The 26,387-nt window shown below is 37.1% G+C and overlaps 1 protein-coding gene across 1 annotated transcript; it reads right to left on the reverse strand.

The window, feature by feature from the left end:
* Nucleotides 1–89: 89 nt before the first annotated feature.
* Nucleotides 90–25,399, reverse strand: coro1ca (coronin, actin binding protein, 1Ca). Its single transcript, XM_024274830.2, has 11 exons — nt 25,238–25,399; nt 16,585–16,781; nt 7,391–7,513; nt 5,815–5,944; nt 5,490–5,671; nt 3,306–3,425; nt 2,887–2,991; nt 2,640–2,785; nt 2,455–2,512; nt 2,109–2,351; nt 90–259 (listed from the first exon to the last, which is right to left on the reverse strand). Exons 2-11 carry the CDS (start codon nt 16,777–16,779, stop codon nt 140–142), a joined length of 1,422 nt encoding a protein of 473 aa, XP_024130598.1. The 5' UTR covers nt 16,780–16,781; nt 25,238–25,399; the 3' UTR covers nt 90–139.
* Nucleotides 25,400–26,387: the final 988 nt, after the last annotated feature.

The raw sequence follows: 26,387 nt of genomic DNA on the forward strand, positions 1-26,387 counted from the left end.
AAAAAAAAAAAAAAAATCTGGAATGTTGCTAGGGATCAATGTTTGGCAGGACTCAGACCCAACACCGTCATCAAGACTGTCCCTGTGCTCCCCAGCCTATAGAAGATCCTGAATTGTTGTGTGTCGGGGCAAAGGTTCCTTAAATGGCCATTTGGGACATTTGCTCCTCAAGTTTGATGATTCGCTTCTCCTGACTGCTGATGAGGTCTTTGAGGGACTTGATTTCTTTCAATATCTCATCCATTTTCGCTTCAGATTTCTGTGAAAGACACATAATATTTTCAATGCAAACATCAACCGTTAAATATGAAAAAAAAAAATACAATCAGACATGATTTACAGCCAAATATAGGTCAGAAGTATACAATTACAAAAAGCAAAAAAGAGCAACCAGTAAGTTTTACTATAAAAGTACCAGGGTTTCTGCAGGCTAACAATTTCACTAGCAGTAGTAGTCAAATGAGTTGTTATTACAGAGCTAAATTGCAGAGAATCATGGGAGTCGGGTTCTAGGCGGGAGGCTGAGTTAAGGGCGAGGTCCAGCAGCTGCCAAGGACAGCAGTAGATCTTGGTTTCTGGGTCCCAGAGTAAGATGAAAGACCTCTGCAAACCACCTTATGTTTACAGGCATTTATCCATCATTTGTAAACGGATTTTCCTTTAAGAATTGAAGAAGAAATCTATTATCTGTGTGCTTTTTATGGTGACATGGTGCAGCGTGTAAAGGTGTATTATCTTTACACCCAGGTGGCAAAGAATGTAAGCATTAGTTTGCTGTTTTGATGACAAAGTTTGGTTTATTTTTTTAGTCCATCAAGGAAAATATTCCACTGTCAAAAACAAAGTTAGAACTCAGTTTTGAGAGGAAAATTCTATTTCCATTTAAGTTTAGTTGAACATTTAAAGTTAACTCAGAGGAATTTGTGCAGCAGCCTCAGCAACAGATCCCTAAAACTACATGGATTTATTTGATGATCTGTGTAGAGAGTGGAGCCACTCTCTTTCTCTGTGGTTTTACCACATGGGGGCAGAATTGAACTGTTTCTTCTCCTCGTCTTTTTCAGCTTCTACAAGCTGCATGACGGGAAGTGTCAGCCTGAAGTGATGACTCACGATAATATCTTCATTTTCTATTTATATTAGGGATGTCACCGTTAATGCATTAAAGCATGCGATTAATAAAAAAAAAATATTAAAAAAAAGCAAATTAATTCCACATCTCATCGGGCAGTTCGGGCTTCCATGGCGTGCATTATTGTCTGATAACGCAGACTTTGCCAGGCATGATCCCACATATACCATGGTCACTTGCAAAAGTAAAAGATTCAGATTTTTTGTTCTTTATTTGGTTGTTAAACTTCTTATTTAGGTGCGGATCCACACCTAGCAGCCAATCAGAATCGCGTATTCACCCGGTCCATTGTACAGGTTCATTCAGAACACAATGTTGTCTTTGTTTTCTTGGAGTAAAACAGCAGACATAAAAGTCTTTAGTGTTCTGCTTATCTTACTGTTGTGTATTTGTACACACAAATTACACTTCTGGGAAATCAAAGTCAACACTTAAATTAAAAACCTCAGACAATAAAAATGCAGGAAAGATGTTCTTTCTGGCCTGTTTTTGCTCAAAAGTGAGGTTAATCTAATTATTAAAAAAAAAATCTATTGCCAGCACTAATTTATATTAGTATGATTTAAAAATGGTTGTTTTAATATTTTTGATTGCACTTATAATAAACTTTAGGCCAAAATGATTTACAATGTTACATAAAAAATGTTACATTTCAGATTTTATTGTATTTAAAAATGAATTTTTTAAACAATAATCACAAAATAATTATAATTTCATGTTGTTCCAAGCCATCTGACTTGAATACAATTCTGTGAAGTCTGGCACTGGAAGTCAAACTGCAAGAGGCCTTTTCTTTTTAGCGACTCAAATGAAAGCATCATATTTGGGTTTGAGAAACAAGGGGTTTGAAAAAAAGTCTAAATCTGTTCAAGGTTTTTCCATAACTAACTGCATAATGTTAGCAATGACTTTAGATCTCACTGTAAAAAAGGAAGTTGGGTATGTTCAACATTCCAGCAGAAAAATCAGTACTTACAATTGAAGGTGTTGAGGAGGCAGACTTGTTGGCAGGACTTGAGTTTTCTGACTTCTTAGTGACCTTGGAGTCCAAAATGTTCTTTTTGACCACCTTGATTTCCCGGTTCTTGACTGGAACATAGCCGTTCTTAAGGGAGATGAGGATGGGGTCTCCGTTCTTCCCCTCAAACCACTCCTCAGCCTCCAGTGCGGGGTCTGGGCCGGCTGTGTCTGGATACAGGTCGTCCTGAAACATTTCCGACTGGCAGGAATGTCGGAGGAACGAGAAAAGATTTAAATTCTCTTAACCCACAACCACAAGAGAGAGCTAAGAAATAACAATGAATCAACAGACAGACACTCACCTTACGAGGCACAGTCATCACTATAGGCTCACACTTCCTTTCATGCAGCTTGTAGAACCTGATGACAAAAGAATGAGAAACAGCTCAATTCTGCCCCCAAGTGGTAAGGCTGCAAAAAAATTCTGAAATGTACAGAAAATTGAACCCAAATGAGACATTGAAATTCATGGTCAGTTTTAACACACCTTGCAATTTCGCATTTATTGACATCAAGGCCTCTCTTGCTCATGAACCCCATGCCCCTCTGGGGCTCCTTTGATGCAAAGGTGTTCAGGAAGTGAACATAAGGAGCCTCATCTGTGATTTCAAAGTAGCGAATGCTGCTGTCACCCTGCAAGATAATAGTAATCTATTATTCTAGGTTTTTCTTTTCAAAATGTTAGCCTGAGAACTTACTTGATTTGACTTTTAGGAAGCTAAAACCAAACAAACCTTTCCACACAGGTAAACGACATTTGTGTCGGGGTCGTAGAAGGGCAGGAGGACTCCATTACTGGTGTCCATCTCACTAACAGTCATCGGCTCCTCCATGTTTTGCTGGAAAAAAAAAAAAAAAAGAACAAAAAATGTATCATTAGATCTCCCAAGAAGCAAGATTATTTCAGACTGGAGGCATAAACTTCTAACAAAGTCTATTAATACATTTTTCTCTGTGCAATAATAAAGTAATTAATATTACTTTAGTGTTGGTTATTATAGTAAGTTTGTAGAATAAACTGTAACTTGTTCCAGTACAGACAGGCACTGGCATGTGCAACATAAACTACCAGAAAAAAAAGGTACTACCAGAAAAAAAAGGTACAACTGTGTTTAAGGTTGCCCCAAACCAGCAGAACTTGACCATAACTTACCATGTTCCAGAGGGCCACCTGTCTCTCACTCATACGACTGAAACCAGTGGTGAGGATGTTACCGTCAGCGAGGAAAATGGCTCTCATGGGTCGAGCTCCCTCATGCGCCTTCTCCTTCTCCTGTAAATTGTGTTTCAGAAGTAAAATAAGTGTGTTAATTTATCATAGAAATTTATTATAGAAACCTGATTTACTGCATGTTAGCTAAATGCTAAATCTAAACATAGGAACATTAGTGCATTTGGGAAAATACTCTGCCTTAAAGGCCTCTTGCAGTGGCTATAAAAAATGTTTTAATTTAGAAAGTTAATGGAACTTGGAAAACAAATCTGATAAAAATATTCATTTGAAATGATCCAGCGCGATTTTATTGATCATTTTATGGTCGTGCACAGCTTTAAATTTGGGCGATAGGTGGTGATGGGTGGGGGCTGCGCGTGACGTCACTTCAGGGATCCCAGAGTGTAAACAACAATGGCGGACGGTTTAAGAAGCGACGTAGACCGCGATTTAGCGGATATTTCTTTGGATGAAGGTGATGACCCTTCATCAAACACGGAAATTTAACGACACAGGGTTCGGAGGGTGTACAGCCCTACCAGTCTGAACCGGAGGTTTCCTCATCTGAGGATACAGGGGCTTCGGATGACGATGGTGAAAGCTCATACAGCGATGACGGGGAGCAAGCGGAAGGCGAAAGAGGCTGCAGGATTTGTCATGGTTTGTATTTTGGGTTGCTTTAGAGAGACCTTTGGCCTAAAGTGTTTTATTTTGTTGTAATTAAATCTTGAATTAAGCATATGTGTGTTGATGAAGCTTGTTTTGAAATACGATTGTTTGTACAACCAGATATTTCAATAAAACATAGCAAAACATGTTCGCAAATGTTGAAGACATTTACAGTGTACCCACGAGCGTCATACAGTGCAAACTGGATAGAACAAAATGCAATTTTAGTCAGATTACTGCAGTCAGGAATTTCTTTTTTTCCCCTCGTTGAATATATGTAGGTAAAATCCCCTGGGATAAAATCTTTTGCAAAAAAATAAATAAATAATATAGATCTAGGCATTGTGTCTGTTTTTCAAACCAAATCGTTCTTCAAAGCTTTCGGCAGTAAAATGGCAACTGCATATTGTTGAGTTATTTTTTGGTCCATTCCACCCTTTCCTCGTCCGACACACGAACCGCTTCTATGCCCCCCTCTCCTTTATTGAAACGGGAAATTCATGAAGGGAGACCCCCTTCTTCGGCACATTACTGCACCCAAATACCACACACCTATTCACCATTATCCCGTTCGAATCCCCAAATCCATGGCAGTCCAGATTCTATTATGTTAAGTAATTCCATGCCCAGAAAGTCATCGCAACACTAGCAGATCTAGCTGGATGTTCCTGTACTGACGTCACACGACCTATGGCCTACTTATCGGTTTGCTGCCCAAAATCTGAGCGACCGCGCTATCTTTGAACGCTTGAAGAGAGTGCACAGGGCCGCGGGTGACAAAATAATTATACGGGGGTTCGTTTGTGACATAAATACTAATGTTTTACTGCAGTTTAAGAAAAATCACGATTTTGACCGCACGAGGCCTTTAAGCTAATCTTCCAGAAACTTTAGGGTGTACTCAGACTGGAAAAGGCAGTCGGTCCGGATCGAGTCCTGAACCTTATGTTTGGTCTGGATTCAGACTGCTTTTCAACATTTCTATCTCTGACCAAATCAATTTCTATGAGTTGCTGTGTCTCATCATTGCTCCAGGTTTGTCTGCAGCTTCCTCCTTACTATATTTACATTTAGTAATGTCTGGCTACAGTAGCCGTTATGGTCCAGTTGTTCTGCTCCGAGCATGGAACCAATTCAGACCGAGGAAACTCGAGCCGGAGCTCATTCCAATTGAAAACAAAACCAAGACCACCTCGAAAGATGGGTCCAAGAGCGATACTTGGTCCTGGACCAGGGTCCGATTGAAGGTATTCAGATGGAAAACTTGTTCTGCATTATCAGGGGGAAACTAATCCTGGTTCACATTAAGCGAATCAAATGAGTCCAGTCAGAATACACCCTTAAATCGATTTTGTTTGCTTTGGTATAAATACTAAATATTCCAACATTTGTAAAAGTAAGAAAATATAAATAACATTTTTAATGCTTTTTCTAATAGGAATTTATTTTCCTCACAGCAATAATCGTCTCCTTGCGGGGGTCGATGACACGAATGCCCTTATCTTTGCAGGCAGTGCAGATGAGGCTGCCGCTGCGGTTCCAGCAAACGTTGTAAATGACATCAGGATGCATGTCCTCCAGGGTGATCATGGCTTCACCTGTGCCCACGTTCCAGATGATTATTACGTTGTCACAACCTGAAAGAGGACGGAAATAGAAGTGAGCATACTGATAAACACAACCTCACTGAAATGATTTGTCTGTGAGACAGCACCCAAAATGACAACTCAACAGAAATATGAGTAATTTTTAACTTCAGGTTTAGAAACGGGGTTTCTACCTGCACTAAGCAAGACATTGTGTGCTGTCGGATGCCATGTGATGACGCCGACACGCTTCGAGTGTCCCTCCAGAGCGACCACCGGCTCAGACAGGGGAGTGACGAGGCCATTCTCAGGAATCTGCCAGACCTTCAGAGAACAAAAACATTTTCTTCATTAAACAAATGAAAAATGAAAAATGAAAAATATATAACAAACATTTTCACTTCTTTAAGGAAAAAAAAAATCAAACACCTCAGCAAAATACAATCAAGGCAGTTACCAAAAAGAACCTGAAGGGGGCAGCAGTGACTTATTTAGGATTAACTTTGCAACAAGGTTATAAAACAAACAAGGAACACATTTCCTAAAAAAAACATTTTAATAGATTATTTAATTTAATATATGAATAATTTATATGTTATTAGGTGACATCTGTCATGATTCTCCATCATCCAGGTCATATTCTGGCTGGATTCTGTTCAAGAAGTTTAAAAATCCTGATCTAGGACACATTTAGAACACACCTGAGCAGCTTCTTTACCAACTGCTGGTGGGAAATTCAGAATATCATCTTAATATTTCATCAAATGAAAGTCATAAGCAGAGGCAAATGTCAACAATTCAGTTATCATTAGAACAGTCAGCCAATTTCCTTTGACTTGATGGAGGTCTTGGTGTGACTCAGAGGTGGGGGCACTCATTAGCAGTTTAATGTTCCTGTGTGACGGGTGTGAATGGAACCCTAGTACCCTTGGGCAAAGATGTCAAAACAGGATTGTACATGTGAGACAGGAAGTGTGTCAGACCCCACCTCTGTTGAGGGAGGCTTTCTCCATTTTGATGCAGATTGCTTTGTTAATTCCTTCTTAAAACCATGTATCTTCTTTGTCCAGAATGTGAAGTTTATTGTCTTCAAAGGAGTGCCCATTGTCTTCCAGATGCAGGTGAATAGTTCTAATCCAGTTTTGTTGCTCTTCTGTGCTTTCTTTTAGTGGTTTTGTTTCCCCAAAAGTACAGATCAGAGCGTTTCTAATGATCTTTCTCAGAGAATAAGTGTTTTGGCTAAAGTATTGGTCTGTTGGGTTGATGTACAATCATATCTACTAAACTCCATGCATGCCCACTTGTGGTATTCTACTATATTCATGTAATTTCTGCACCAGTTATTCTAATGTAATATTAAAAAATCTAATGATACAAACGTTAGAACTTACATTACTTTTCCTCTCTTCATGCAACATAATTGTGCAAATAAAAAAAAGTGCGTTTGAACTGAAGACAGACAAAAAGGTAATGCAGTGGTGCAAAGCGAAATGCGACTTTCTTGACCCAAATAAGGTCATTTGGAGGAGAGCACAGCAACATTCTCCAAAAAAAAAAAATCAGTGACCTCAGCTCGAACAGCAAAACCATTCCCAAGTTCTGACATCTAAACATTTTTCAGCCTTATCTAATCCAGTACGTTAGACTTGCAGCAGCTTGGCGTCTGACAGCGTGCAGTCTCTTGTCACTTATTAGCCCAAGAATGTATACAGTCAATTTCCTTTTTAGAAGAAGCAAGAGATCAAGTGTAATGGGTATAAGAAACCTTACCATCACAGAGCAGTCCTCCGAGCCGCTGGCAATCACCTGGTCATTATGGGGACACCAGTCAATGTCCAACACTGGGCCTGTGTGCCCACATACTGTTGGGTAGGATTTGTCAATGCGTCCTGTCTGCAGAGAGAAAGACAGACAGCAAAACAAGATTAGTCTTTATTTAGTTCATGTTTTGCAACAGGACAATTGTAACATAATCCTAAATCCCTCTCACTGAAAGAGAAGCTCACGTGATGAACTTAAACTGATCCTTCCCACATGAAAACATGAAACCAGACAATTTGTTGAATGAGGCAACATCAAGGAAATTGCAACATCTTAAGTGCTGGATAATTTTTTAACATGAGGTTTGGAAGGTAGCTGGGTTGGCATCAGCGATTCCCAAAAAAGGATTCAGCAGGCTCTGAAGATGGATGGATGGAAGGTTTGGAAAGCCAGTTTTATAACTTCTATTATTATCCATTAAGAAAATACTTTTTTTTAGTCATTACAATGTAAAACAGTTGCATGGAGTTCAATTTATTAATACAACAATCCAATTAAGAGTATTTTAAAAAGCTAGGTTAAAAAAAATTGATTTATGCAGCAAAAGAAAAGGAAGGTTATATTACTTTTCAGAAGGATCATAAAACTTCCCTCAGATTGTTACCTCGAGCACTTCAATGTCACTTTACAGGCTATAGCCTACCACAATTTATGTTTAATACAAATTTTTACCAATTTACTTGATTTTCTAATAAGACATGGATATGCTATAAGGTTGAAAACTTTCCATTCCTCAAATAAAAACAAATCGATTTGTCCTCATTTCTCCAGCGGCACAGAATGCTGGTATTTTTTTAAGCATTCATCGTCTAAATTTGGTAGCCATTGAAATCAGGACAGTGCAAATCAAGCGACAGTTTCAAAGTTCAGACTTGGTTTAAAAGGTCAAAGGGTCAAAGTCAAAGAATTTAAGAACATATCTCTCTGCTCCACATCAACCGTTTTATCTATGTTTGTACTTTGAGCGTGTTGAGTCATGTAATCATGATGCCAGGTGAACTAAATTTTACTTTACTGCTTTGGAACTACATGCATTCCGTTGAAACATGTTGCATAAATGAAACAGACGAGTAGAAATATTGTTTTAAAGCTCCACCCTCATTACGTTACTCTGAAAATATTAAGGGTAATGCTAAAAAGATTAAACTATTCTTCCCATCTTCTACCAGTGAGTACCAATCACTTAGAAATACATAAACCACTGAGGGTTTTCTGATCTCAAATGCAATAATGTAAATTCAAGATGTCCATGCACTGAAGTATACAGCAAGAGCCATTATTATATAGCTCACATTGAAAGAGAATAAAACTAGCGTTGCACATCTGACATGTCATTTTTAATGACTTTTACCATTCACAATATGTTCATTTCACAATTTACTGTTGAAATGAACATATTCCTGTTCTTGTTTTCGGGCAGGCAGAGGGAACAGGATGAAAAGCAGGAAGGAAATGGAGCTGATGACCAGGTGTAACGACAGAAACTGTGTAAACAATCTGATATAAAAAAAAAACAAAAAAAACTTAAAACATTTGCAGTGATCCTACACAAAAGACATTCTTGTGGATCATAGTTACTTTACTATGACATATAGCACATCGTCGAAGTAAGCAAATATCAATTTGTTTATACATATTGTCTAACCAGTTCTGAAACAAGGAATGACGCGTTTACACAGTGGTTGGAATATCAGTAATAAAAAAAACAAACAAACAAAAAAACATCCTCATTAAAGTGTCAAAGTTCCCAAACTCAAGGAAGAAATGTGGGGCAGAACGTTACATGTAGAAAAATAAGGAGTCACTAATAAACCAGGTTTACACATTTATTCTGCATGTCATATAACATGTAGATAAAGAGGACTCCTATGTACTAATATTTTCCATTAAGATTGACAGATTTACAGTTAATTTTTTAAACCTCAGACGCAATTAAAAAAACTAACATTCGATTTGAACACAGACACTATTTCAGCTGAGCTCTAATTTATTGAAAATTTTAATAAAATGACTCAACTCATCAGATCCTCTTGTACAGCATTTTTTCGTCCCCGATTTAACAAGCAGGCAGACCTAGCAGTAGCACTCTACCTTAAACGGGGCAGCTGGCTTAGTCATAGAGCAAATGTTACAAAAACAGAAATGCACACGAGCAGCAATGACAAAAATATCAGTTGCCATGACTCAACTAAGCCGGTTTAAAAAAATCCCCATTCTCTCATGTGAAATTTATTTTCTAACTTTAAACAAAACATTGTACAAAGTCATCAAAAAAGCCAGGTTTTAGCTTTACTTAGCAGAGCAGTAGTTAAGCTTTTAAAAAGTTTTAGTTATTAAGTATAAAATAAAAGTTTTACAAAGTAAGTTTATACAACAAATGCCATCAAGTCATTATGCATTTGCAAAATAACAATACTGTTTGTCTTTGATTCAGGTTAACAAGTAGAGGTAGGTTTAATCATTTCCTTTTCTAAACAAACCAAATGCAGTTTTAATGTCAGGTGATCACCACTAAATGATCCAAGAAGTAGAAAAAAAAGATTCTAAAAATATTTATTCATCTTCCTGTCCGCTTCTTTCCTTTTGGGGTCGCAGGGGTGCCGGAGCCTAACCCGGCTGCTGACGGGCGAAGGCGGGGTTCACCCTGGACAGGTCGCAAGTCTGTCGCATGGCCTCAAGCACACACACATTCACTCTCACATTCACACCTAGGGGCAATTTAGAGTCACCAATTAACCTATGAAGCATGTTTTTGGACGGTGGGAGGAAGCCGGAGTCCCCGGGGAAAACATGCAAACTCCACACAGAAAGGTCCCAAATCCCCCAGCCGGGATTCGAACCGGGGCCTTCTTGCTGTGAGGCAAGAGCGCTAACGATTCTAAAAATATTTCTCTGTAAATGAAAACTATATTTAAAAAAAAAATAAAAAAAAAAGTTTTCTTCATGAACAAATTCTTCAAGATAGAAGTCGTATCTTCTTATACTGAATTGATACATTTTAATACGTTTTCTATTTAAATGGTTATAAAATGTAAACTTAAAAATAAGAAAGGCAGCTCCGCTAGATATCGGTCACCTAAAACCACCCAACCCACCCCGTTTATTTGTACATCCACTTAATCTAGGTCAGGGTCACAGGGTTGCTGGAGCCAACCCTGCTACTCATGGGCAAAGGCGGAGTGGACAGTTCACCAGACTGTAAGAAAACCACACAGGCACTCACACTCACACCTAAGGGAGAATTTGGAGTTACCAATTAAACTCAGCAGCATTTTTGGACTGTGAAGCTACAGTGCCTGTAAAAACCAATGTATGTATAAACAAATGCCAACTCCAAATAGTAAGGACCAGCTGGGTTTCAAACTAGGGCCTTCTCACTGAGTCAAGAGTACTAAGCGATGCACCATCGCACCTTACTTAAAGATGTCCATTACCATTCAGGCACACTAAATTACAGGGTGATCTTAAACCTGCTCATTGCTTATTAGCTTATCATTCAGAACTAGGAGTGTGCCCATTTAGATCCAACAATATCACTGATCACTGACCCCAATTTAAACTAAATCCCCATCAGTGCATAACAGCAGCATCACATGAGATTATTTGATTCAACCTGACATTTCACTAGAAACATCATGCAGGTCTTACAAATGACTAACTGGAATGCTCACGTTAAAGTATTTTTTCAGATCATAAGGCACTCGCCCCCCCAATTGGCATTGGATATCAAATTCAGTTTGCCAAATGTACGGTTTGGTTGTGCTTGCTGACCTCAAACCAATTTTATGCATAAGCTACACAAAAATCTATCAAGATGTTAATGTGTGCTGTGCTTCAACATAATGAACTGCAAATGTTTTTTTGTATACTAAACAATGTTGAATTAAATAAAGTGTCTTATCTGTCGTCTGCCACTCTTAGAAAAGGCAGATTGTTGCAGATTAAAAGAGGTACACATGAATAACTACAAAGTTCACTTGAAAAACTTCCCATTAACCCATCTGACCAATGTAGTCATACCACATTTCATGACTGCTTCTTTACACTTCCTCCAGGGCACTTAATGTATGAAAATAGATGGATTACTATACGTTTTTGATACTGCGTCTCATAAACTGAAATTACATAGGTTGGATTTCTATTTTTCCAGCATCTCCATGTCAACCTGTCAAGCTCCAGTCAGAGAAAGGACTAATAAACTCATACAATCCTTTTTAAAAATAAAAATACTCAAAAAACATGACTGACAAATGTCACATATCCATTTTCCAAAAAATAAGAATCCAACAAAAGAATTGAAAAATATAAACAGATTAGTCAACCCCCAAAGAACCTGACGTACTTTTAATATTAACGCAAAGGACCACCCATACCAAAGAAAGAAGCCACACATTTAGCAGTCACACAGTTAAATTTCATAATACACATTCCTTTTTAGAGGAATGCTTAAGGTCTTAAAAACAACCAGTTGCATAGCAACACGTATAACAGCGAGTGAATGACAAGGTGGCATATATAGGAAACATTGCTGCAAAAGCATTGGAAGATCATCTGAACACAATCCCTCAAGGCAAGAGGACATTCTTTTCATTCACACAAGAGGCCAGTTCACTTCCTTTTACTTGAAGTTGCAACATGTGATTCACACATGCACACCACTGCAGGATCTTCCATGCTTACTGTCCGGGGCTGCTCAAAGCTCCATGGAAATTTCCAGTTTAAACAAGCCTCTGCATTTGTATGGTTGACACAAACAGCTGAGGTATCGGTGGCATTAAGACACCAGTATTTCACTAACTTCAATGTGAAAAAACTTGGCAAATGGCTTTTGTTTTAAAAGTGTTCCAATTAGCTTCTCTGACTAAAGCTAGAAATCTTGACAACAAATGGAAGATAAATGATGACTATCTCCTCCTGGGCAAAGGAAAACATTTTTGAGGGCACAATAAAACAACTATTTATCTTTAAACTTAAGCTAAGTTGAACAGTTTAATATATCTAGAAGACAGCCCGTTAGATACAGTATTAATAAAAGTTACGTGCCATTAATTGTGTGACATGAAATGCACAATAATTAAAAAAAAAGTAACATACATGACACAATTTGATTGAAACAAAAATTAAGCATCCAATTAAACCACATAAAATGGGACCATAATTTATAGTTTATCTAATAGCATAAATAAAAATAAAACACTTTAAAACAATAAAACAGTCTGAGACATCAAGCTTTGATACATTTCAGTCATTTCTCTATGAGTCACCAGCTACTAAAATAAAATACTTAAGCATGATATTTTGATATAGGCTGTGACTTTTTGACTGAAACATCTGACAACCCAGTTCTCACATCTTGGCTGCTCCACATTTTCTGGCCTATCCCTGAATTCAAATGTGTACTGAAACTGCACGAGGCAGCCAATGGAAGGCCAGGGAGGAAATAGTCTTGGAAGGCTGTCAGGCAGGGAGCAGTGAATGACCATATATGGTAAAATCTGCAGTCAGCAGGACTCAGTGGCAAAAGCAGCAAAGGCAGAGGCATCTGAGCACTACTAAGGTATTTAAACACAAACCAACCAAAATATTGGGGAAGCCCCTGATTATTATGCAAAACCAGTATTTTTACAGGAAAAGATTATTGTTTATTTAGCAAAAAAACCGCTGTGCATGGCATGCAACAGAAATAGTGCATCCCTGTCTTGCACACATGGACTAGCGTACGTAAATGAAGCATTTAGAATGAATGGAGCATTCAGTTACTGAATTTTTAAAGCAAAGCACCACATTAAATATTCTAATTACTTTGAAAAAAAAATGGTTTATGACAACAATAGACTCATGTGGTTTCAACAATCCCATGTTTTCTTAAACCCATTTTCTTTTGCAAAAGAAAAACATGTTTTTTTAAACAAGTTACTAATGTTTCCCTGAGTGTTGAAAACCAGGGAGTCTTGAAGGAATTTGTCAAATACCAATAGCTGCTACATTTAATCTGCTACATAACAATTTTTGCCAGCATCAAGATAATGATGAAGACAAGGAGAAATCTGTCTTAATAAGAGAAGGGTTGATGACCCTTTGTGGACCAAATATGTTTTCTATACATTTGCTTTTGGACAGCACAAATGGAAACATAGATATGTTTGCATTAAGTGAGGGCAGATTGCCACTAGCTAAGTGAACCAAACCACCCTTATTAACTTAAAAAAAAACAAGTTTCTGATATTTGGGCATAGCTTATGATAAAAAAATGTCCAAAATATTCAGGAAAAATTGAGTCATTTTTTTACTCAATAGTGAACCACAAAAAGACACGTACTGTAAGTGGTTTCCCACATATGCACATACAGTTATTCCTAGGGTTTCTTTGAGATGTTCTTCATATGTGGAAACAGCTTAAGATCAAGTCTAAGCAATCTTGGGTAACATGTAACATAACAACAACAGTTCAGATCTATGACGACTGATCTACAGAAGTGAAAAACAAAACTATTTTTTTTTCTGTTGTGGTAAACATCTTTGAAGAGATAACCGTTTGGTACATTACTAGCCTCATCTTAGTGTTGAATGTTGGGACTAGCGGTGGACTGTGATAGATGTGAGCAGTTGGTCAGAACAGCAGAAATGATACGTCAGACATACTGCCAGTGGTCACAATACATAGTATTTGTGGAGCAGTTCTGCTCCTACTGCAACTCCCCCTAATATGCTACCAAAGTGCAACGGTTCAGAGTACCATCGATTTGGAAGGACTCAAGAAATCCCGCAATAGGTAAAGTTAACATGTGGCATGTTACTTTAAATACAGACAGACGCTTATCTTTATTATTTTCCTCTAGAACTCCCAAAAAAATCCTGTTAGCTTGATGCCATTAATGCTAATTGCAAGATTTAAATTTTTTTTAATTCAATGCAAAGTCTTGGTTATGTAAAAATAAGGTCTGGTCTTTTTTTTCTTACAGTAAAATACATTTAAGAATAGAAAACAAAAGGTATCCATTAGCATTTGAACAATAAAACAAGAATCAGAGCTTTATATATCCCCCCAGCCCCCCTTTTTTGTATGACAAAAGCCACATTGCACTGTGTGTCAAACAAAGGCCTGGAGCAGCTGACAGCCCACAGATTTGCCAAGATGCAATAAAAGAAAATATGTTAGCCAGATGTACATAACTATATATTATGAAATGAAAATACTTTTTGTAACAAAATACATAAAGTAATGACTTTTTTTTTAACCATCTCTTCTGAGATTTTCTTTAAAAAAAGCAAAACTGGTCATGGTGCAAAACATTTCACAATGTGATGTTTTCTATTGAAAATTCAACATATTTGTACATTTTTTTAAGTATTTATTTTCATAAACCGAAGCACTAGCAAATCTCAAATGTTGTGTCAAACTGATTTACTGCAGTGCAGTCTAGCCATACCATTTGCAGTGACAAATCTGCCCCACTTTTAAGATCTGCTTTGCCAGCTGATGCTATAGTGATTTGCATGCTTAGCACGCTCATAAAAAGCAAATCTATTACCATTCAGGCCTTTAGAAACACAGGCATTAGACAACAATTTAGCTTCAAGTAAATATTTTCTTTTTATAACATTTCAAACTTAAGTGTAGGTTAAAGAATAATTAATACATACATTTTAAACTTATTGGAGACAGCTTTTGAACCTTTGCAGTGAGAAACAAATGAGTGCAATCTCTAATAAATGATTATGTCTAAAAGAAACCACAGACATTTTGGTTTTATTTCCATTTTCATACAAGTCACATGTGAATCAATCTTTTAAATCTTCTGTTAAAATGTACTTTGTGGGAATAATTTCTTAATTAGGAAAAACCTGTATATATCTAGGGATGTATAGGCCAGACATCAAACCATTAACAGTACCACATGAAATCTAGCAGGGAGGATACACCCTAGCTGAAGGACAAGTCTATTAAGAGAAACCATTTACACTTCGTAAGTTTTGACAGAAAAATTAATTTAGTTAAACTGGGAGTGTGTTTTTTTTGTCTAAGTTAAGCAAAATTGCCTGAAGCTTTCTTCCCTCATAAAGAACTCATTCATTACTAAATTGCACAGCAGTGGAAGACCCATTTGTTCAGTGGATACACAGCGTTGTACTGGGCTATGGTATGCAGAGGGCAGCTCGCACAAAGATGGTGAGGAGAGCAGGAGGCGTGCCAAAGTGGCTGGACTTGTAGATCAGCACCACGGCAGGCTTTATTCAAAGAGGTGCTGAAAGGTGAAAGCTGTGTGATGACAGTCTATGAATCCAACCCCCAGATCCAGAGTCGTCTCATGTGACGGCATGGTGGTGTACACTTATTACAGACAGGGTAATTCTGTCAACAGTAATGCAGTGTTTATGTTGCTTTGAGTGTTAGGCACTGACACTTGGCTACTGCCAGAGGGGCAAGCAGCAAATAATTTCTATTTCCCAGCTATACTGTATCTAAAGAAATTCTGGGACACCGACCAGACTAACTCAAAGGCCCTTACAACAGCAAAAGGAGTGCCTGCAGGATTAATCCAGCTAAATTGTTTACAACAAAACACTCTTGAAATGTGGTCTAGCCCAACCCTTGAGTAAATCTAAGGAAGGACTCCTTATATGGTGTCAAAAGTGAGGAGACTTTTGACTCCGGAGCTTTGGAGTAGTTTCTCTTTTACACATGAGGGTGTGTGAATAGTCTGCTGCTGGTAATCATTAATCCCAGAGCACACCAATGTGAAGAGTCAGCAATCCTGCTTGTAGGGAGCACCGTTTTTTAATTCAAACACAAACTAGATCCAAGAATGAGCAATAAATTTCCAGAGTTGACCACCTCTCAAAGAAAAAGAAAACGGACTCAGAAAATAAAGGGACTCCATGACTCCTTCATTTGCAATAATTTCACTCCACAACAAAATTGATCTTTCTTTGCTTTTAAATTTTCCCCCAAAAAACAAACTCAAAAGTAAAGATACAAGGACACAAAACCAGAAGTTGCCCACACCTAAGATTACTCCACATATTTCCTAAACTCACATGTGGCAGAAACATGTTGTAGCATGTAGACATGGGGTTGAAAAACACCAGAAGAGCAAGTGCAGGCCATGCTTGAGCTCTTGCACAGCACACCAAAAACTTACCTTGTGAAGAGGAAGAACAAGGAAAGCTCCACCCCCACTGGCCTCCACAATAATGGCAACAAACTTGGGGTTCACTGCACAGAAGGCGCTGTCCCACGTGACCCTTGAAACACGGATGTCATCGTAGCACTGATCGTTCTTCACCGCCTGGCCAAAGACGTGACGGAATTTGCTCTGTCGTACAACTCGTTTCATATCTGCAGGAAGAGACGAAAAAAAAGATGTAAAATCTGCCTAAAACACACAATTATGAATGACTCTTTGCAATAATAAAGGAAAAAAAATAACAGGTTCAAAATTACAAATAGAGAGGTAGATGAAGAGTTGGAGCTTCAAAGAAAACAATTGGAAAATTACTTTGAGTGAATTTCACAACATATTTTATCTACAAATCTTAAATCTTTTGGGAGAGTCCACAACTGCGCAATACAGTGCCTTAACAGACTTCATCGTCAGTGAAGTCCCATTCCATCTATATCTTTATCTATTGTAAAAGTGTTCCAAGAGGTTTTTGAAATTATGATTATGAAATTTTTAGCCAAAATCAAAAAGCCTCTGCGGGTTTTTTAAGACATTTTCTGCAGAGCGCCAGGAGCTCACCAGAAATTAGCCTCTGGGTTGTGGTTGGGACTATGTTGGCGCGGAAGTAACCACACGTTGATATCTCACCATTACTTTGTTTACACTCTCTGCTGCTAGCTTACAGCCCTTCACAACCCCAAGCTAACAAGTAGCGTATTCTGGAGCTTTGAGCCGTACAGTTTTGGGCCAGATGGTAGCTCAGACAAGGAAAATAAAAGCACACATGGATCCATTTGTCTGCAAGTGGATGCATCAGAATTGAAACACAGAAGGGAGACTTTGGCTCACCCATTTCAGCTTCTGTCACAAACATGAGCTTTTTCAAAACCACAGGTTTTGATCTGCTCCTGATCATCCCGATTTGAAAAAAGAAATACAATTTTAATCTTAAATTATTTATTGCATGTCCTTCACCATGAGAAAAATGCTACAAGACTGTGTTAAAAAAAACCAAAAACACATTTTAATCAACTGGCTCTTCAAGATACTACTTTTTAAAGATTACTCCATTTTAAACAGCTGCGTGTTGATTCACAAGGACATTTTTTTTCAGCCAAACAAGAGCATTGTAGATTTAAGTCCTGAAATATGGCCCAATACAGTAAAATGTATTTTGATATACAGGTTTTTTTTCAGATCAGCAAATTTTTGAAAAGCTACAAGTAAAAATGAAACCAGGTCAGCAGCAGTTTTATTTTTTAAAATTGTGCATAGTATTTCCTGCACAAACATTCATCAAAGAGCACAGTAACTGAAGTAAAAAGACAATATAAAAAATGCTTTACTAAAGTAACTCAGAATATTCTCCTGTTCCATAGGGTAGAGTTAGAAAGAAATTTAAAATTAAGCCATTTTGATATTAAACATTAATATTGCAAATTATATTTTTATTTTGTTTAAACGTTTAAAAAACAAATTTGGCAGCAAAAATAGAAAAAAATAGACTTAGTTCAATGAAAACAGTAGAAGCACTCTTTGTAATAAATTCAAATTAAGACGTTTAAATTGTTTAATAAAAAAAAAGTCACCCTGATTCATAATTAGGTGAAAAATGTTAATCAATTTGAGATGTACTCCATTATAAATTAGTTTAAAAAAAAAAAAAAAAAAACTAAAACGCATGCATGACATGTTAATTTTTCCTTCTCTGTTTTCTAGGGTGGAGTGCTGACTGCATCCTAAACTTTCCAATAATTATCTGCAGTAAAAAAATGTTTTCAATTGCTGGCATTAAATCCAAATGTATAAGAGGAAAAACCTTTAATACATTTTAAACCCTTACTTCCGATGTCTGATTGCAGACTTCCTCACTCAGCATCAGAGAGGGTAGAGGAAAAGATGAAACTCTTGTTGAAAACAATCTTATAGTATCGAAGCTTAAAAAATAAGGGACCACTGCTTAGAGAAGATATAAAATACCTTTCTGTGGTTTATTACAGACATGAGAGCATTTAAAGTCACTTAAAAAAAACAACTTGCACTTCAAATGTGGGGAGACCTTGGTCTGAATACGTGTACTTCAGTGAGCTTTTCATTTCAAGCTACCGTTAAGTCACAGAACCGGCTCCGAGTACAATTATCTTTATCTCAAGCCAAGATCTCCACCCACAACTTCATTCCACCTTAAAATGTATTTTCTGTACTTCTTAAAGTAGGTCATAAGCCCCCCAAAAACCTGCAGTTGATAGGTAATTTAATAAAAAAATATATATATATATGTATATTTTGTGAACCTAAAAGATAGAATTCCTTTTAATTACTATCTGTATAAAACTAGAAATTTAGAAAATACCTTTTACCATCTTCTAAGTTGTAGTTCTCTCCAAAATCATTGCATGCACATTTCACAATCTGCAAGTAATGTGTTTTTTACATTCCCCTGTAGTTATTCAAACAGATCAGGAACAGTTCAAAAGACACATCCATGGATGCTAGGACACTTGCTGTGTTAATGTTGACTTAGTGACAGGACATCTGTGTTTGTGTTTTATTCCATTTTAAATACAGATTTCCTGCCATCACAATAAGATTCCCTAAACACGCCAATGCCCCAGAGTCACCCTGAACCTATTCTGAAAAACCACTTATGAAACAAGTTTTTTTTTCCCATCTTCTCTGGTTTAATTTAGACAGGTAACAAAAACTACTTTGCCAATTTAACCATAGCATAACTAGCTAATAAATAGATGGAAGAAATTCTCTGGCAGACTATTTTTATATGTATTGAGATTTCGAATAAAATAATGTACAAAATGATTAACTCAGAAAGAGGAAGTAAGAGGGTAAAACAAGGCAGCAATAGGCAAAAGACAAGCTATGACACCAGAGTAATCTAACCAGCAGTTCGGCATTACACTGAGTGGAAGGAAGCACTCCTACTTGTGTACTAACTCAGTACTAATTTAATTCAAAGCAATTACAAACTTTGTTTGCACAATTCGGTTTGTGATTGATGAGAACTTGACATTTCTCTCTACTGAGCAGACTTTGGTACTTTGTCTCAACCCAGCTGTCCAGTTATGATATTGACTAAGCAATTTTACACTCCAAAAATAGCAATAACAACATTATTGCTACATTTTATTACAAGACAACCAATGAAATAGGTAAAACACACACAACTGCCAATGGCTTGTTCTGCTGACAAATTAAAAAGTTTGAGCAGCAAATGAAAAGAGCAGAAAGATGATTGAGAATTTTGTTCCTCTCGTTCCTCTTTCGTCACATGAGGAATTCGCTGCTCGTCGCCTTTCAAAAAATATGTTCCTGAGCTCGTGGGAGGAGCTACCAGCAAATGTATGTAGGATGATCGCTATAAGGAATGGTGTCTGTGGATATATCTCACTTAGAAAGTTGAGAAATAAAGTTTATTTATTGTGAAGAGTTCTACAAAAACAACGGTAATCATGTCTCCAGGTTTGAGTTTATATGATTTAAAGATTTTCCGGTACCAAGGGCTTCTACCTCACTCCAGTGGGCTGTGTCTGTTTGACAGGTGCTTCTGCAGTGCTTCTGTGACTGAGCTTGAAGAATCACTGTCGAGTATTAACCCGAGGGGGAAAAAAAATTAGAAGACCTTTTTTTTAAATTTCTCGATGAGCCCCAAGCCGGCAGCCTCTGCACCCCACAGTGGCTCTCTGTCTGCCAGCATATCAAGCGCGGGAGCGAAAGCCATCGATCTGTCCAGAGTGTATCCCGCCTTCGCCCCAAAGTAGCCGGACGAGCTCTTCAACACATCAGCTCCAGTAGGTTAAGGAAAAAGATGAAAGTTCAGGATAAAACGCTCGCTTTGGATTAATATTCGACCTGCTGATCAAGCCAATGAAAATGTCAAGTGCCCAAAGCTGAGTTCCTGATTGGTAGATGAGACGCAGCGACCAGTCAAACTTGGGATTTTTACATTTTGGCTGCGCCGCCCAATTTATGCCTCTTCGCTCGAATTGAGCTGCTGGCAGACCTTCGCGCTGCACCAGTCAATCAAATCATACCACGGGACTTCAGATGACCTCATGTTGTGTCTGTTCCGTTGACTTAACATTGAAACTGGCAGCCTCCGCTGTGCAAATTGCGTTTGGTATGAATGCACCTTTACAACCAACCAGTCCACTGTGAGGATAAAGTCTAAGAGCATGAAAATTCCCCTAAGATCAAGATGTATGAAGAAGTCAAGAGCAAATATAAAAAAAATCTATAAAAATATAAAAGTGTCTTGTTAGCAGAACTTGTCTTGTTACTTTGGCGCAGAACGCCTTAATACAAAGCAGTGGTTTAAGGTCTAATGAAAAACATATTCAGGTAAACTACGTAATTGATCATCGTGTTAGACCAGATAAATGTAAAAAAAAATAAAAAATAAAAAAATGTCAATTCCTCAAATCTGTATTTTAAAAGGTAGTATGAATTTTGGACAAGCAAATGTAATTTTTTTTGTTAAATATTACAATATGAAGATGAAGGTCAAAGTTAGGATTGAAACACCTGTAAATGAACCTTTTTCCTGCCACTCTGTTAACTCTTAATGAGGCTTATCACAATAATTGCCTTATTGTCAAAATGATGTGTTCCAGTTTACCAGAAGGAAATGATTTTGTTCTGACAAAAGAGAACTGCTGGGAAAATAAATAAGAACCAAAAAAAAGTATTTTTTTTTTCTTTTTTATTAGGGTCCCCGTTTGTCCATTTAGACAGTACTTTAGAACATACATGGAGGATCTAAAGAACAACAGGAACTTTGTTGCTTAATTGAAGAATCATCTCAGTAACTTCATGATAAAGCGCTTGAAGGGAACAGATTTTAAACAAAGTATAAAGGTATTTTATTACTTTGCATTACTAAGTCAACAAGGTCCACAAAAAGATGTTTAGCCTTCGAAGGCAAGCTTATTTAAAAGTAGGACATAAAGTTTAAGGCTTTGCTTTTGAAGAGTGTCAGAAGACATTAAATCCTGCATATCCCTGTAACATTCAATTATGATCAGACATTCCAAATAAACAAAACTACCTCATTCTGCCATAAGCTATTTGCATTTCAAATGTGATTTTTCTCTCTTTGATGAGTGATGATCATTCATATAATTAGTTACACATTAGTCTGACTCCAACCCTATAATAAAAGATATAGGAGTAAAGAAATGGTTGCATATAAAGACAAGGGAGATTCTGGGATACACACACAAAAAAAGTATGGAAAATATTTCATTTAAACTTCTGAATAAATCTTGCTATTATGAATACCACATATTTTCCCCAACTCCTAAAATTTGCAATGAAAAAAAAAGTTTACAAAATACACCTCTCCTTGTAACTGACTTATAGTTCATTCTTTTATAGTCCCTTTTTTCTGATTTCCTACAATCGTGACAGTACCCAGGTAGGCACAGCCCTGGTCACTATCAGGCAATGAAATCTGAAAGGACGTGAGTAACATGTTTTGTTTTTTTGGTTGTCGAAAATGTTCTTTTTGTATTTTGAGTTATAAAACGGTCAGTTATAAATAGTCAGTGACTTTTCCACATCCCTTGAAGTCAAGTCACCCTGTGGTTGGCCTTTGTCTTTTGTCACAAAGCCTGAAAAAGATGCCATGTCAATCTCCTTCCTGTAACCAAGGCCACAGAACTTTAGTAATCAGATTCAAGCAACATTCCATAACTGTTTGTAACAATGAATACGATAAGGTGTTTTTTTTCTCCTTGTTCTACCTCAAACCCTATAACTAAAAAATATTTAATATCTTCTTAGCATTGCAAGATTAAAAGAAAATAGGTTAGCAAACGACTGTTTCAAAATAAAATCCAATCTAGAACAACCAAATGTCCCTGCATATGCCATATGCCTTTTAGAGTGTTCTGGACAGAAAGCATCAAAGCCCAACCGAGATAGGACAAGGTACATCAGACAGGTTTCCAGCTTCTTGAATGTTCACAGTCTAGTCTTTGCAACTTCCTCCAAATTAGGAAAAAAAATCTCCTCACTTTCAGACATGACATTCGTGTCATACTATGTGGGGGAATAACTATGATTACATTTACACAATAATTCAAAGAGGACTTCACTAAATAAGGTAATAGTCTAAATATTTTTGTTTAAATGTGTCGCAGCAACACATTTATATGAATCTGTGGGCTAATTCTGCTGTAATACACCATCAGACACAGATGATGCTGTGTTTCCAGCAACAACTTTTATCCACTCTGGAAAATGAGCACCATCCTGGACATTTTTAGCATGATGTGTTTAAAGTTTAGTTTGTCATTCATGTCCAGATTTCCAAGTACAGTTTTGGAAAATTGTTCAGAGTTTAATACAATGTACGGCCAAGACAGAATTTTCCTCTTCACAAGTCTTGACAAGCAAACTCAGCAGTTGCTGAAAAAGTTTAAAAAAAACAGTATAAACTTGAATACTTTTTCCTGTCACTGTAATAAAAGCACCAATAATAGAAGTTTTTCTAAATATTAGTAACATATCTTAATGTATGACCAGAGATTTCATACCATGTTTACATGATAATGTTTTATATATAATAAACTAATGGAATATGGACATGCATGTAAAAGCAGTGTAAATACAGCGACTAAACTGTCCCGACATACTGATTTCAACCCCCATGTGAACTATTTCACTTACTGTACTGTGAGATTTAGGGGTAAATCTTAACTTTTAATGCTGCCCAGGCTTAAAGTTCTGGCTTAACAGGGATCGTCTTTAAAGTATTTCAAAATTAATCAAAACAGGAAAAGCTTTAGGTTTCGCTGTTGTATAAACTGGAGCAATGCTTGCATCTAATTATTCTTAAAGAACATGCAATATATTTCCAGCACCACATCCAACATCAAATTTACAGATTCAATGTAATAAATCTGAATGTAATAAAGCCAGGTTATAAATAAAACCTAAAAAATGACTATCATTACAAGAGTTTGTTTTGTAAAGATAACTTACAAAATTACTATTAAAATATAATAAATGAAACATCTAATTAAAAATTGTATTTTATTTTTAAAAGGGAATTGAAATACGACTTTAATGCCCACTGTAATTTCACCCAGCGGTTTTGTTATAATTCTCCTTTAGATCTTACGCTGAGCTTCCTTCTGCTTCCTGACCCACTTCCTCAGTCCACCAAGTCATGGGAAGGAAGCTGCACATTTCTGAAGACCTTGAACTGCAGAAAAACAACTACAGTTTGATGTGTCTGCAATAGTTAACAAATCCAAACACAGTTCTACTACACTAAACTGACACATGATATATGTGGAAGATTAATTGCAGGGGAAACTATTACAACCAGTTACATGAGTCACCTAGGTCAGCACAGGGATCAAATATGCAAGCCCTGCCGCTCTTGTCAGACCCATCTCAGCCATTAGAAATCAAACCAAAGCAAATGAAGCAGACAGAGGGCTTTCTCAGTGCACTGTTTAGGACTTCATCCAGACACTTCCGCTCCATTAAGAAACCCGTTTATGACGTCCCAGCGTAATGTTTTGATATTTCCAAAATCATCCGATTTTGCTTAACTATTTGAATTTGAAATTAAATTTAAACCCGTAAGACAAAAACAGGGAGCTCCTAAAACATATGGCAACGAAGTGACAAGTAGATCATTGTCGTTAGGCTACAAATCATGCCTGAAACAGTTCATTGTACGAGTCATTTATGCAACATCTTACTTGATAACGCAAAGGACTAAAATCCCTATATTTTAATAATCAAATAGCATGCATTAAAGACTGGGGAAATGTGTAGTAATCCATATAAAGTGAGAAAATAGCTAACACTAAAGACAGGTCATTTGAAATGAGAAATCGTTTTGGCGCAGCAATGTCTCTTAGTTCATTCTAAATAATTACAACACGCAGATTCTGAGTGATTTCATGCAAACAATTCTCCACGTGTTGTAACCACAGAAGCGGAGCCGGTGGACGAATAATCTACGCAGCTGAGGAATGCACCATTAAATCCGGAACCAATATTTTTTTCCCATATTATCCCACCAAAAAAAAAAAAACCCCAAAAAAACACGGTTTGTGCTACATTTCACATCTGGATGAATTCGGGTTTGTTTATTACGTGGCATGTCCAAAATTAGAGTTAACTATTACATATACGTATGTGTGAAGACGCTATTGTTCGATTATGAAGAGAATGCCACAGGCCAGGGCGCGGTTATCCTGGCTGCACCTCCGTCTATATGGTTCTGTCTTTTCGGAGATAAGTTTTCCAGCCGCACTAGTTAGCTACTCCACCCCGCCGAACCGTCTAAACACCTCATTTCAACCTGCCAAATAGTACGCAAATCCAACCAAGTACAACAAGGAAATTATTTAGGTAAAAATACACTTAAATTCATTGAAAACCATACACCACTCGACCGCCAATAAATGCTAACGCTAGCTTAAAAGAACCAGTTTACATTAAACAGAGTATCCCGGTTGATTTTAGCTAGCGCGTGCACTTTTCTGTCTGGGCTGCTGTGGTTAGCTGGATAGAAAGCAGACAACCGGGAGACGTATTTAAAAATGAATACACTCAATGAGAAGTTAAACAAGTCACATCAGCTTAGGCTTACCTTAAAAAATGAAATTAAAAGTGTTCTTGAAAACAGACGGATAAAACACAGTCCAATGTGTGACGGAATTGATTTCTGCCTTCAAGTGAGCCGCTCCTGCACTGATAGAAACCGCTCTGTGTGCTCTTTCCCCTCTTTCCTGTAAACCCCACCCACCTCTTCTTTTGTTTCGATCGGGTCTTTTTGACGGACAGCAGCAACAGCCAATCAGATTACAGATGTTAACAAGGAGTCCAGAGTTCACGCTCTTTTGAATTGCAGAAAATTGCTGCTGATTGTGTTGCTAAGGCATTTTAAAAAATCCTTCCTGGTACTACAAAAACGTGTTTTTATACATGTAAGCTGTGTTATATCACATCAGTTCAACAGTAAGTGCCCACGGGAAAGTGCTTAAAATGTTATATTTATGAGGATTTTCAATGCTTAAAAAAAAAATTAAATATTTATATCGCATAAAATATTTCAACTGTTAATTTCTCTATAGATTATTATTTAATGACTGAATATGATATTTATGGAAAAGAATGAAAGAATTAAAGTGCTGTGTAACATTCTATGGAAATATGTCAGGATGTTGGCTTTCTCCAGACTTATTGCTTCTTGTCCTTTAAAGAGTAATCTTTATTATTCTCAGCTGTGTGAGGCTATAAAAGCACCAACACATTCTTTCCACAAACTATTAAGTAATTGTAAAATCAATTTCATATCTGAGGAACATGGTGTACCCCAAGTGCAAAAAATTACCACAAGATGGCGCAATTTTGCATGCCAAGATTAAGCCAGAGTTCCTGCATCAACAAACAGCTGCAGCACATCATCCACCCAGCTTTTATTCACCTGCTATTTTAGATTACAAATAGTGTATGTGTGTTTGTGGGTCTGCCTGCCAGCCCCATATCTCACAGGTCCAATGCCAACAAATCCTTTTTTCTGTTGCAAATATTTTTAATCCCAAAGAGAAAATAAATTTTCTTGGGTTTATTTTTCTGCTATTTTTATAATCTAAAATGATACAAATTTTAAATAAGCAGCTCCAGTTTTAGGTATTCAGGATTTGAAAGAGTGGTTGGTAATTTCTCAATGATAAGGAACTAAATAGTATTGATATGAAGACATATTTTCAATGTAAATATTTATGAAGTCAAAAATG

This window comes from Oryzias melastigma, linkage group LG9 (assembly GCF_002922805.2).
Source record: "Oryzias melastigma strain HK-1 linkage group LG9, ASM292280v2, whole genome shotgun sequence".
Lineage (NCBI taxonomy): Eukaryota > Metazoa > Chordata > Actinopteri > Beloniformes > Adrianichthyidae > Oryzias > Oryzias melastigma.

Bases quoted from the DNA above. Each gene is read 5' to 3' on its own strand.
- coro1ca (XM_024274830.2), bottom strand. From the start codon at position 16,779: ATGAAACGAGTTGTACGACAGAGCAAATTCCGTCACGTCTTTGGCCAG. The intron at 5,945-7,390 runs GTAAGGTTTCTT...TGTTCTCTGAAG, and splicing joins CGGAGGACTGCTCTGTGATG to GTCTGGCAGATTCCTGAGAA. The intron at 2,992-3,305 runs GTAAGTTATGGT...TTTTTTTTCCAG, and splicing joins AGGTGGCCCTCTGGAACATG to CAAAACATGGAGGAGCCGAT.